The sequence below is a fragment of the Mytilus edulis genome, chromosome 8 (assembly GCF_963676685.1).
Source record: "Mytilus edulis chromosome 8, xbMytEdul2.2, whole genome shotgun sequence".
Taxonomy (NCBI): Eukaryota; Metazoa; Mollusca; class Bivalvia; order Mytilida; family Mytilidae; genus Mytilus; species Mytilus edulis.
This window is the reverse complement of record NC_092351.1, coordinates 24,751,282-24,765,398: the sequence shown is the minus strand read 5'-3', so window position 1 is coordinate 24,765,398 and position 14,117 is coordinate 24,751,282. Positions and strand designations below refer to the sequence as shown.

Sequence of the window (14,117 nt, the reverse complement as noted above, 5' to 3'; positions counted from 1 at the left end):
GGTAAATATATACAACATGTGATCGGGGTTTTTACAGAAAGGAGTAGGTCCGGTAAGGACTCATTTTGGCCTCAAATTTCAGTTTCATCTGACGAAAGATTTTGCCCACTTTTTAAAGACTTAAGTGTCTATTTCGCTTGATTTAATTAGTATAAGTGAAAGATTTTAACTGATTTAGTCATTAAAAACGATCCGATTCAAGCTCAAATATGAAAAATCTCTCAAATATGCCAAAAAACGTCACTTTTGAGATGGTTTTTGTCAAAAATGAAAGTGGCCGCATCCGTGTTCATCCACAACCTTTATATATGTTATGTATTATCATAAAATACAACTTACATTTCAATATAAAGGATGAACACGAATGCGGCCACTTTCGTTTTACAAGGAAACCGTCTAAAATTTAACTAAAATGATAGAATTTTGAAGATTTCAGTAATTTAGCATGACTTAATGGTGCTACAACCCGATATATGTGCATTGTATTGTCAAAAACAGCCCATATTTATGTAGCAGAACCATTAAACTGTCCAATAAATAACTAAAAGTTTACATTTTAACAATTTTGTAAAACTGTTATATTTTGGGGCCAAAAAGGGGTCTTACCGGACCTACTCCTTTCAAAGTAAGCATGTGATCTTTTATATCTTTTTGCATGATTTTTAACATATTGTTGTTCAGTTTTATTTTACATATACATTGTACTTATATTATATATTGACCTTAATAGATCAACTTGATTTTAGTTCAGTGGTGATATTAATAAATGCATGTGCCACAAATTGTAAAAAATCCAATTCTCTAAATGGATGTTGGAAAACTTCTTTTTAATAATTAAAGGTATTTGTACACCCATATTGGATGGGTACTTTTTCGTTTAGTATATTAAACATTTATTAGTATATCATGAATGCAATGAAAAGTAACATGATTATAAACCATGTAATTGACAAAACATTACGTTATTTTGGATGCCACTGGGACCTGGAAAAATTGCATAGTTTTATAGTCTTAGGTCTATGGGAGACAACTCCTGATAGATTTTTTTATTATAAATATATATTTTTTTTTCTTCCATTTTTTTCTAACTATACTGATACTTTCTAAGAGTTTCTTTGAATTTGAAGGAAGTGCAATAACTAAGATAAGTTTGAAGTAACAAACAAATCTTCAGATGTTATATATATATATATACATGCATATACAATGTATCACTGGAAAGGTTTTATATATTGTTATAAGTGTTATTCAAAGAGAGACAACTTCGCAAATTTTAAACGTTACTAACAGATTCGTGAACTACCAAACAAATTAAGTCATATGATTGATTCCTAATTTTAATCATCAGTCCAAAAATTGCAAAATACTACAATTGTAGAAAATAAATGTTTGTCGAGTAATAAATATTAATTATCTTTATCTTAAGCGTTTTTATCATAAAATAAATCAATGATTTATAATTAAAGTTAACGTGTGGATAAATAAAGGAAACAGTAGTATTTCGGTGTTAGTATAAATAATATACTAGTGCATTTTTATATCATCAAGTCAGCATTAGTGCATGGATGTTGCAAGTACCAATTAGGAATTAGGACATTAAAAATATCTAAATTCTTCACGATTTACACTATGTTAGTAGACTTATTTGGATTGGTTTTGTTCGAAATATGTGTATATAAGTATTTATGCATTTACCTACTAGAAATTAACACAGACACTACAACAATGCAGATTAGCACCGCAGGTAAAACAACAACAATGCAGATTAGCAGCGTAGGTAAAACTACAAACAGCGCAAGCAGCAGCGCGACATCTGATAAATCTGGTTCATCTGGTATGTCAAAATAAAATGTTGTATGTGAATTTGCTGATGCTTTTGCCCGTTTGTAATGTAGTGCAATGCTAGTTTTATTTGTAAGCTTGATCATCAACAAATAGTGAATAGAACACAACTTCATTATTCCATTATCATCTATTTAATAACCCTGTGAACTATCGGAATATTCGATGTTCAAATTCAACAAATCAAAATAGACTAGCCAAAAAAAGGAACGATACCCAATTTTTTACATAATAATTTTTATTTACAAAAATATATGTATTGGGACTAGCTGTATATTCGGAAAGAGTCATACGTGTGAAGGTTACTGCACTTTGGTTTCTGTTTTACCGGACAATAACGTCATTTTAGCGTATTTTTGAATTTTGAGCGGAACCATATTAAGGCCGTCCGAACACGGGTTTTACATTCAATGAGGATGATTAAATATCCGGGGAACATAGGTAAACAAAAGGTGATTGAAGGTGACATCCAAAAAAAGCCGGTTTCATATACATCGTCTTCGCCAAAATGAGCGTGATAGAGCAGTGAGAATGGTACAAACAGGTATGCGCAATATTGACTACTTTGGTGTTTCAAAATTGACAATAACAAGATTAATGAGTCGGTTAAGACAGACTGGGTCCTCTAATGACAGACAATTAGTGGAAGTCCAAGAGAAACTACGTTACGCCAAGATCGTCGAATACGATTCACTCATCTCATGAATCGTTTTTTCCAGCTACAATTACCGGAAGACAAACACATGGGAGGCATTATCCAATGATATCCGCCCAAACTGTACTTATAGGCTGAAAGAGGCTGGTTTGCGTTCACGACGTCCAGTAGTAGGAGCCATTCTAAAACAGCGCCATCGAACTGCACGCCTACGTTGGGCACATGCACGTTTATTTTGGAACCGTGTTAGGTGGCAAAACGTCATTTTTAGTGATGAGTCCAGATTTTGCTTACGTAGAAGTGATGGGAGAATGAGAGTGTACAGACGCCAAAATGAACGTTATGCAGACGCGTTGGTTGTGGCGGTTTGGTGGTTTGGGCAGGAATCAGGCATTGTGGACGCACTGACTTGAAGTTCATAAACAGAAGTCTCACTGGATTTCGTTATCGTGACGAAATTCTTTTTTCCAATTGTACAACCATGCATCGCAATGCATGGAAATCGGCATATTTTCCAACAGGACAATGATAGGTGTCACGTGGCACGTGTATGCACACAATATATTGGGCAGAATAACATTGACATTCTTCCATGGCCAGCTTTGTCGCCAGATCTATCACCCATTGAGCATTTATGGTATGAATTGACAAACGTGTACGCAGACGTCATCAGCCACCAGAGTCAGTCAACCAGCCACGAGCCGCCTTGATGGAAGAGTGGAATAACATTCTACAAGTATTTATTCAGCGTTTAATTGGACCAATGCGTCAGAGATTGACTGTTGTTATCAACGCAAGTGGTGACCATACGCGATATTAACTTTTCAACTTTTGGTTTTGACAACGACACCTTCAAACAGTCCGTGCAATAAGGAAAATGAATTGTTATCTGTTATCTTTGTTAATTTTGTATATTTTTATGTTATTGTTCCATGAAATACAAAACTCAAATAACATTGCTGAAAAATAAAATGAAAATTTTTGATAAAATCTGGGTATCGTTTCTTTCTGTGGCTTGCATATTTTTTTACTGTAAAACACTAAACTAAATGAGTAAAATGAAAATGGATGGGCATCCCTTTTCCACCCACATTAAGATAAAAAGGAAGTTACATGTATATTAAACATTTGCATTGTATGTGTTTGATGATATATTTAATTATATATTAACTTAATTTCTAGATAGATTGTTTTTATTATTTGTAAATATAATGATTGTTTCATAGACACATTTCATACCATAAACATATATAATTAACACTTTTGAAATTGCAAATAAGTGAACACACGCTTTCAATTAATTCAATATCAGAAATTAAAATATGTCTTGACTTTCAATTTAAGCTTTAAATGCACACTCCTCACACTTATATGCTTTTCACTCCTTACACTTATATGCTTGTCACTCTTAATACTTGTATGCTTGTAGACGCAAGTGTTATATCTACGATTACGTCCTCATCACATGAACCTAAAGTTTATACTGCCAGCACTATTTTAGATCAAAATATACAAACAACTACTGGCTATTTTTCACAAACATCAGATATATCCACAAGTCATGCCAGTGATAGTAGTACGGGAGAATCATTCAGTACTGAAACACAAACTAGTAATCCAAATGCTTATAGTAGCACTGCTTCAATAGCCGCATCCTCTACCGCTACAAACAAAGAGACCATTGGTACGTGATATAGCTTTGTTTTATTTGTTTCCGGAATAATTCAGTCCCTCCCCGTGTTTGACTTTCAAAACCACAGTAGAAGGTAGCGGAGTATAAAAAAAATGATTCGGGTTACGTAAAATACATTTGTTGATAAATAGCCTCATTGCTGAACGTAATTTGAAACTCGTCAATTTAATTGAAAAACAGGATAACACATGTTTTGATAATTCTTGTGATTTACACATTATGATGAATTTAATTATTGTATCTTTATATGTTTTAGATTGTTGACAAAAAAACGCTAGTAATTTGTTTAATTGTTAAAAAAAATGTTTTTCGAATACTTCAGAAATTAAAGGAAAAACTAAGACATTATTCATGCTTATTTATTTAATAGTTAATTTTTTCGAAAAAAAAGAAAATCACAAAAATACTGAACTCCGATGAAAATTCAAAACGGAAAGTCCCTAATCAAATGGCAAAATCAAAAGCTCAAACACTTTAAACAAATGGATAACAACTGTTAATATTTCACACACATCAGTTATATCAACAAATCATGCCAGTGGTACTATTACAGAAGAATCATTCAGTACTGAAACACAAAATCCAAATGCTTATAGCAGCACTACTTCAATAGAAAGTTCCTCTACAGTTACAAACAAAGAGACTATTGGTACGTGATAGCTCGTTTTATTTGTTACCGGGATATTTCAGTCCCTCCCCGTGTTTGACTTTCTATAGCCACAGTAAAGCAGCGGATGTATTCTTCATTTTACGTAAAATGTAAACCTTTAATTATGCAAAATCATTTATGCAAGAGGAAAACAATAAGTGGTCAATCAAAATCAAGATTTTTTTCATATTGAAATACATGTATGATCTGTATTTTTTTTCGATCAATTGAGGCCGTTCAGTTCAGGACAGTAGGGTTATGATTGAATCCTTATCAGAGAACAGATATTCGTGTTAACTGACCAGACATTTTGAGTAATATCAATTAATCATTTAACGCTGAAGACAGTAACCAAACTTATCCATAAATACACAAGTAAATCCAACAAGTAAAGCATACTAATAGCGTTTAAAATAAAACTAGCTATATATTTTTTTATACGATTTTTACTGCAGACCAGAACTCGCACAGCAGCGCAAGCGCTTTCACAGGCACCACAATTACTATTACACATCCTAATAGTGCTTCATCAAACACCACAGCTTCTCCCTCCACAGTTTCAGATGATGGAAAGGGTAATATTTATGTTGCTTTTGTTGTTGTTGTTGTTTTGTTACTATATGTCTATTTGTTCGTTTCTTTTGCAGTTTGGGTAGTCTATTTTTAACCGAAATATGAAATTGAGGGATTTTTCTCCATTGCGAATTAATTTTCTACATTTATGTTATTACAAATGTTTATATGTATAAATCTTCTATTGAAGACTTTATCGATTGCCAATTTGAATTTTTTTTTTTGTAATGCCTTTTTTCTGTTTCTTCACCAAGTTGTAGATGGTATTTTGTAACAAGTCCTGGTCCTAAAGTCTGCAATCGAGCCGTTTGGACTATATGTTTCCGAGCATCAGCATCGGCATCACAACCACATACACTGCACGAGTAGTTATGATATACGACAGGTATTTTACCTCGTGCAGTGTGTGTTTTGGGTCAGCAAAACGAACGATGCACTGCAATTGACCTTGATTTGCCAATTGATTATTCGCTGTTTAAGTTCCAAGAACACGGTTTAATAATTAAGAAATATACCTAAATCGCATTCCCGTGTTTACACAATTTATTTGAAATTACCAAAGATCCACCATAAACCAAACAATTTGAAACGAAAGGAATATTATTTGAGTAAACCTCAATTTCTAATATACCACCTTGTTTTAATTATCCCAATTTAACGCAGGAAAGTAGAAGTTGCCCTGCATTTCTGCGAAATAAATCTAAAAGTAAAAGAGATGACAGATAACAGATGATAAGTAAACGAGGCAATTTATATAGGATCATTACTAAATGTAGCTTTGAAACGACCAATTATCCTACCTATCTGTATCAATTTTGAACATATCCGGGGTCTCTTATATGACATGACCAAGTAATCAAATCCATAAGAGTGATACAAATATTTTATTCATTAATTCAAAATATTAAAATGATTGCATGTATGATTATCTAAAGAGAAATACTACTAATCTTAAGCGTTTCTGGATCATAAAATACATAGCTGATATTAAAGTGAATATAAATTATATACATGTATTTATGTAACAACATCATTATTACATGGACGTGTCAATTACTGTAATAATATGTATTTTTCTTTTTAAATATGAGGATATTTTAAAGTAAATTACCATATTTAAAATTTTCAAAATAAAAGTATTTTATATTAGTTTGGATTGACCAGGGGACAATATTTTGGATTAAAGTATTTATTCATTTAACTATTAGATACTAGCACGGATAGCACTTACACTACAGCAATGCACATTAACAGCGTAGATACAACTACACACAGCGCAAGCAACAGCAATACATCTTATACAACTGGTACATCTTTTATGTCAAAATAAATGTTGTGCATGGTTTAGGTGATTTATTGGTCGTTTTGTCTTTTAGTGCAACTCTATGCTTTATTGTAAGATGGTATTCTATTTTTAATTATTCCGCTACCTTTGATATCTCTTTGAAATCCCAAAATATTAAGTCTCAAACAAATAAGTTAACTGATAATAAGCCATAGTGGATGGTTTGCATTCACCTTTTGTGTATAAGTATATGTTGTAATAGTTCGACTTACTAGATAGTCAAATGTGTTGTGTAAATTTTATGTCATATAACGAATTGATTTTGAGAGGTGTTTTCTGTATTATATCGATCAGATGAAATAAGACCGTAACTACTGATTTTTATAGTTTGTTCTTATGATGCAATGTTCACCACTGTCCCCAGTTATAGAGAGGTTTTGACGCCAGCAATCATTTTAACCCTGCGACTTCCATTAGTTTTTTTTCCTAAGTCATGAGTCTCTGATTCAGTGAGATTAGTTAATTGCTGTATACATTGGTTTTGCTCCATATATTGTTTTGTATAAGGCTGTTATTTTCTTGATTGAATTTGTTTACATTTGTCATTTCGGGGCATTATAAAGCATAGTATGGAGTTTGGGTTTTGCAAATGTTTGAAGGCCAAACGGTGACCAATATGTGTTTTACTTTTACGACATGTTGTGTCAATTGGAGAGTTGTCTCAATGTCAATCATACCAGAATATTGTCATAGTTTTATATTTAATTTAAAAATATAAACGTGATGAAGATCATTTTTATACCATAAGACATTTATAACTTACATTATTTTAAATATTCAAATAAAATTCATAGCTATTGCATTGCACAGTTGAATGTACCGAAAGCTTTAAATATTTCAAAATAAGAAATCAAATTTGAACCTGAGGTTTTACTGTCAGCAACACTTTAGATCAAAACATTCAAACACATACTAGCAATGTTTTTTCAAAATATCGGATATATCAATAAGTCATTCTTACTTAGAAGATATACAACCTTGAAATGCGGAACCTATTTTGCAACTCAACAAATTAATTAGGAACATGAACATATATGTTTTGATAATTGTTGTAGCATACACATTTATGCATACACGTACTTTGACTTATAATAGTTTACTTTTATAATTGTGACTTGGATGGAGAGTTATCTCATTGGTACTCATAACACATCTTTTTATATCTACGTAGTTAATATTTTCATTTTGTGACATAACAGGATGTTTACAAATAAACTGGCATTTAGGCATATCAATTAACTTCTTTACGCAAAATATAGAAAACGAAATTTAAGCCTTAGCTCTAAACATACACCATTTCCATTTGTAAATTCAACCTAGAAAGCATAGCTTGCACTTAATAATAACACGCTCTATATATTTACTTCGTTTGATTTCTACTGCAGACCAGAACTCGCACAGCAGCGCAAGCGCTTTTGCAAGCACCACAGTTACTATTGCACAACCTAACAACGCTCCACTAAATACCACAACTTCTCCCTCCATAGTTTCAGATGCTGGAAATGGTAAAATTGATGTTGTTTTGGTGTTGTTGATTCATGTTACTTTTTATCTTCTTGTGCGTTCTTGAATTCTGTATTTGACTTACTTGTATATGTATATACATGTATATATATCTCCAGTTCAAGATAATATTTTGTACCTAGACCTTTTACTTAACTCTGCAAATCGTGTTATTTGAACTAACTCATCATTAACATAACAACCACATACCATGCACAGGTGGTTACAGGTATAGTACCCCGTTTAAAGTGTGTTTTAGGGTCAAAAGAAAGAACGATGCACAACAATTAACATTTATTTGCCACATTGGTAGTCCATTATATATTGGTTCCAATGAGACTACTGCCTATTCAAAGTTATACTCAAATCGTCATTTATCTTATAACAGTTCAGATCAACAGTAAGCCCAAAAATTTGAGAAAAATAATCTAAACATTAATTGATTTAATCTTAATTTCTTATATATCTTATTTTCATCATCCAAATTTTATAAAGAAAGGTAAAAGCTATCATCTTAATTATGTAAAAAAAAATGGTGTGGATCTTTGTGTCTTCTAACGAAATCTAAATTTTATACAGAAAGGTAAAAGCTATCATCTAAATTATGTAAAGAAATGGTGTGGCTCTTTGTGTCTTCTAACGAAATTCAAAAGTAAAGTTGGTTTAATTAACAATTGTTTTGCGATCATGATCACAAGAAAACACTGCGTTAAGTATGGACAGACTGGAAAAACTGTTTTTATGTAATTCATATTAGATCATAACTTGAAACGACTTTCAGTGTCGTTGATTTTTCTCCGGATGTAAACAGCTATTGAATATAAAATTGAGAATGGAAATGGGGAATGTGTCAAAGAGACAACAACCCAACCATAGAAAAAACAACAGCAGAAGGTCACCAACAGGTCTTCAATGTAGCGAGAAATTCCCGCACCCGGAGGCGTCCTTCAGCTGGCCCCTAAACAAATATATACTAGTTCAGGGATAATGAATTCCATACTAATTTCCAAATTGTACACAAGAAACTAAAATTAAAATAATACAAGACTAACAAAGGCCAGAAGCTCCTGACTTGGGACAGGCGCAAAAATGCGGCGGGGCTAAACATGTTTATGAGATCTCAACCCTCCCCCTATACCTCTAGCCAATGTAGAAAAGTAAATGCATAACAATACGAACATTTAAAATTCATTTCAAGAGAAGTCCGAGTCTGATGTTAGAAGATGTAACCATAGAAAATAAACAAAATGACAATAATACATAAATAACAACAGACTACTAGCAGTTAACTGACATGCCAGCTCCAGACCTCAATTAAACTGATTGCAAAATTATGATTTCATCATATGAATATCAGGCACAATCCTTCCCGTTAGGGGTTTAGTATCATACTAATATGTCTTCTATAGTCGCAAATTATTATAACGTTTGTTCCTCAACAAATTTAGAATTGCAATATGTTTTTAATGTAATCATTTACCGCAAATTTTAATTGAATTTTCTTTAAATTGTTGAACACAGACTTATCAATTGTAAACTTGCGATGATGTAACTGAAAGTGCAGGTACAAAGTCAGGGGTTTGGATTTTTGTCATTTTACTGTTTCTCGCTTATGTCAATAGATTTGGATTTTTATACTTCATTTCAAGTCTTGACGTTTTACATATATGTTTTAGTTTGTAACCGGATTTTTTTTCTCATTCGATTTATGAATTACGAACAGTGGTATACTACAGTTGCCTTTATTTCTTTACCCTTTTGAGCACCAGTTATCACAGCGGATTATTATGAAGTTCGTGTTGCCCAATCTTGAGTTATTTACACAGTGTTTTGTAAACTGTTGCTAGTCTCTTCGTCGTTATCTTAGTTTGATTTTGCCATAATATTGCCAGTCTCATATTAATTTTTATTCTTCTTATGGTATCTTGCGCTCGTAGTTTTGTGCACATAAATGTAAGTTTTTAAAATGTGTAAAATATCATGAAACTCGTAGAACTTTCCACTCCAGCTTTTTTTTTATATTTTTAACATCAATTTTATCATTATATGTAATTATTTATGTGATGATATGATATGACAAGTTTTCTTGTGAAACCCCCTTTATGAATGATAGAGATGTCAGGAGAGGTTAAAAAAAGCATAGTTTTAGGACATTCGATACAGTTTTGATCACATAATAAAATTTGATGAAAATTTGTATATAGACTATTCTTTTACCTTACTAAATCAAAAATGTAATAAAAAATATACCATCATCATGATCATGTGCTACATTTGTACTGTTTGAGTAAAACTGAGGTTGAAATTTCAGATATTTTCTCAATATTCAGATTTAAGAACGTATTCTTCTTTTTGACAGATATCCATAACGTTTTTGTTTTAAAATATAAACACAAGCTGTTTTTCTTAACTTATTTGTAATTTCTGTTTATTTAAATACTGTATAAAGTTGTACATTTTATTTTTACAAATAACTCATATCTATCATATGTTTATGAAGGCACTATTGACTTTTTCATGAAAATTGGTACACATAATCTTTATATTTAATGAAACCAAATGTCATGATAAAACAGAGGGGTCCATGAACTTGACAAGTTATATCAGTTTGGAAGAAAAAATCAGTAAAAAAATAACAACTTACGTTAGCAACGTCATTAACTCTACTGTTATTGTCTTGTATGCCCTTAGGTGAGTCCACTGGATAAAAGTTCCATCCAATTTGAAGTTATATTAACGAGTGATTCTTTATTACAATATGGTTACTCATGTTATTGCTTTTTGAATTTTATTCCTTTTCGACTGCCATGTTTTTCCTCCATGATTTGTTTTATCATCTTATACCTTTTTGTTTTATATAATGACACTGACAAATAAACAATCAAACTCTTGAAATCTCGAAATAAGGCTAATCATGCATAGTGTATGTTTATTTTCAGATAACAGTCGTTACATCATAATAGCTTGCGTGGTCACAGGCCTGTTAGTGATAATTGTAGCTGTCCTCATAGTGGTAATGGTCATGAAGAAAAATAAAGCAGCTACTTATCCTCGACCATTCTTAGTTGATGACGGAAAACCTATACAGCCAGACTCAAGGAATACCAAATTTAAAAATGGTCAGAAGAAAATGGCATTTCCTGCTCCACCACCTACACCACCACTGCATACGATTATGCCACAGACAGAAACCAATTTATTTGATTTAGAACTTCCTGAAAAGGGACGTGCTAATCGTTTACCCCCATTGTATAGTTCAATCGCCACATCAAACACAAATTGAGATTATCTAAAGATTTATATGATTTTTTTCCGGAATTCATTATGAATGCATCTCGTCAAAAGTTAATATGTTCGATTTTATTTTATTCAAAACACATACGTTATTCGATTATTAAACGTAACAACGGTCTAAGCATTTCCGTGAAAACAATTAAATTCAATTGATTGCTTGTTCTCAAAATGAAGGCTCGAAATTCTAGTTAGCTAATGTTAAAAGTTGTTTTTGATATATATATATAGTCGAGCAATCATTGTGGACTTTGTGTCTGTCTCACTTTGAGATAGGTAAACATGACGCAAAAAACGGAATGTTGTTTTAACATTAAAAGCTAGATTAAACAAATTATTTTCCATTAGAAAATGTGTACTGAAACCTCTCATCATCTTTAAATTCCAAGCTGCCAAATTATATATTTAAAACAGCCTCACTTTGTTTTACTTAATATGTACATGTCACATGACAATAAAAACCGAAAACTTCAAAAATGTAAGGTAGGGGAGTTAACTCTTGACGAGGTCCATTACATAGAGATTTTTTAGGGCTTTCAAACACCAGCATTACTCGTAGAAGAACTTGTGAATTCTTATATTTACTGAACATATTTTACTTCACTGAACTAACTACTACTAATGTACTAAACATATAAACTCTGGGTTTTTTTTTCTCATTTCTGCATTTTTATTTAAAAGTGTAATGCTTTTTGAAACTGATTTCGAAGCGAATTTTCAAAATACCAGTAGTTATTAAAAGACGAAAACTATAAAGCAGTTGTAGTTGTGTTTAAAACTTGTTTATTTGGAAATAAACCGCTTTGTGTTTTCTGTATAAAAATAATGCAATAATTAAAAAGATGTATATTAATCAATATATATATATATGTATACTAGATTTAATTAATCAATTTTAACCTATTTTACGTAAATTGTTGAAAACTCGAATGCTTCTATGTAACTGCTATCTAGCATAAATTTGACCCCCACCTTGAAGAAGTTGCAACAGAAGATTTTTAGGTTTTAAAATCTAGCATTATACCCCAAATATACACAGAAAAAAGTCCAACAATTTCTATGGAAAACTAAAATATCATATTTTACATGAATTTTAAGAAAATCAACCAAAAACTACCAAAAAAGATTTATTTTTGCAGAGTTATCTCCCTTTCCAATGTTAATGTCCATAGAAAATTAAAAATGCTGATTTTGTGTTTTCCTGAAGTTAGATTTTATGGGACTTTTTTCTTGGTATATATGGGGCTGAATGCTATATCTTAGAACTAATATATTGTCTGTTGCAATTAGTTTGAAGTTCAAACTTAATTTGACTGGACTTTTAAAGATTAAGACATGAATGGGCAACATTTCTGTAAAATTTCAATGTAAAATGATAATGTAGCTTTTGTTAGTAGTTTCTAAGTTTTTGTTTTTTTTTGTTTTTTTTACCATTTAAGATTAGTTGGTTCGATTCACACAAACTTTGATTTTACTATGAACATACTTATGATTCTTACCACTTAAATGTAAAAGGATTTTATTCAAGTATTCTTGTATTATCTTACGCATATGGATTCACATTGCAGTGTTACAATGTGTGAGGAGACTCATTTTGAATTGTTTATCAGGTTTTGATAATTATTTTTATACGTTTGTTTGTTAAATAGTGAGGAATTTTACATATCAACTTTTCTTTTATCATCTATACATGTAAACATTGTGTTTTTATGTAATTGTATTTTTTATTTTATTTGACCGGTTACTGAAAGACAAGTATATGAAATAATTGATATCCTAGCACATGGTTTTGTTTTTTAATACACTAATCAGATTCTCATGTAAATAATTCTTTTATTTGTTTGTTTATATTTTACAGTTTTTAATATTATACTATTGTGTTTTTAATTATGGAAATATATATAAGAGCTAGCTTCTCCCGCAAAAAGGTTAAAGTGAGATTTTTAGTTTACTGATTTGAAAGTTTAAAATTTTAAACAGCTTATCACTACAAAGTGTTGTTTGAAAGTCTTTTAACTGAAGGCTACTGATAATGAAATTTGAATAAATGAATAATCATATACTGGGACTGTTTTTGATAGAGGCTGTTATCTACATCTTATTTCATTGATAGTCACACAATTACAAAGGAAGCAATAATAAGATGAAACCGTGACTAAAATCGAATTGATTTTTTTAAAATATAGACCCTAATGATCATAAGATATTCAGTTTTTCACATTTGAGTAATAATCAATTAATTTGGCCAAAGTCGAACACAGGGAGCATTTGTTATCAATTATCAACTTTATATGTTAGTTTAAAAGCTATCAACAAAATTGTTCAAACTAATTAGCTAATTAATAAAGAAAATTGATTTAAAAGACAATATTTTTTTCATGTGTTCTTGAAGGGTAAGCAGATCCTGCTCCACATGTTGCACCCGTCGTGTTGCTCATGTTTTTACACACCCGGTAGAAAGTCTTTAGTTCGGTAGGTCACATTCGCATATATTGTCACATATACATCAGAAGTAAAGGCAATACTATTCATTTTACTACTATGGTCAGATTTTTGGCTGATACTT

At 31.3% G+C, this 14,117-nt stretch overlaps 1 protein-coding gene across 3 annotated transcripts in view; it reads left to right on the top strand.

The window, feature by feature from the left end:
- LOC139485164 (uncharacterized) overlaps positions 1-12,156 on the top strand; it is a 42,250-nt gene extending 30,094 nt beyond the window's left edge. Inside the window, exons 5-6 of one of the 3 annotated variants that reach the window (XM_071269389.1) lie at positions 1,703-1,777; positions 11,200-12,156. In XM_071269389.1, coding sequence (XP_071125490.1) covers positions 1,703-1,777; positions 11,200-11,543 — 419 coding nt within the window. In that variant the 3' untranslated portion in view covers positions 11,544-12,156. Of the gene's footprint in view, positions 1-1,702; positions 1,835-11,199 lie in introns of all 3 variants that reach the window. The other 2 variants (XM_071269388.1, XM_071269390.1) reach the window with 2 other exon arrangements.
- The last annotated feature ends 1,961 nt before the right edge of the window (positions 12,157-14,117 follow it).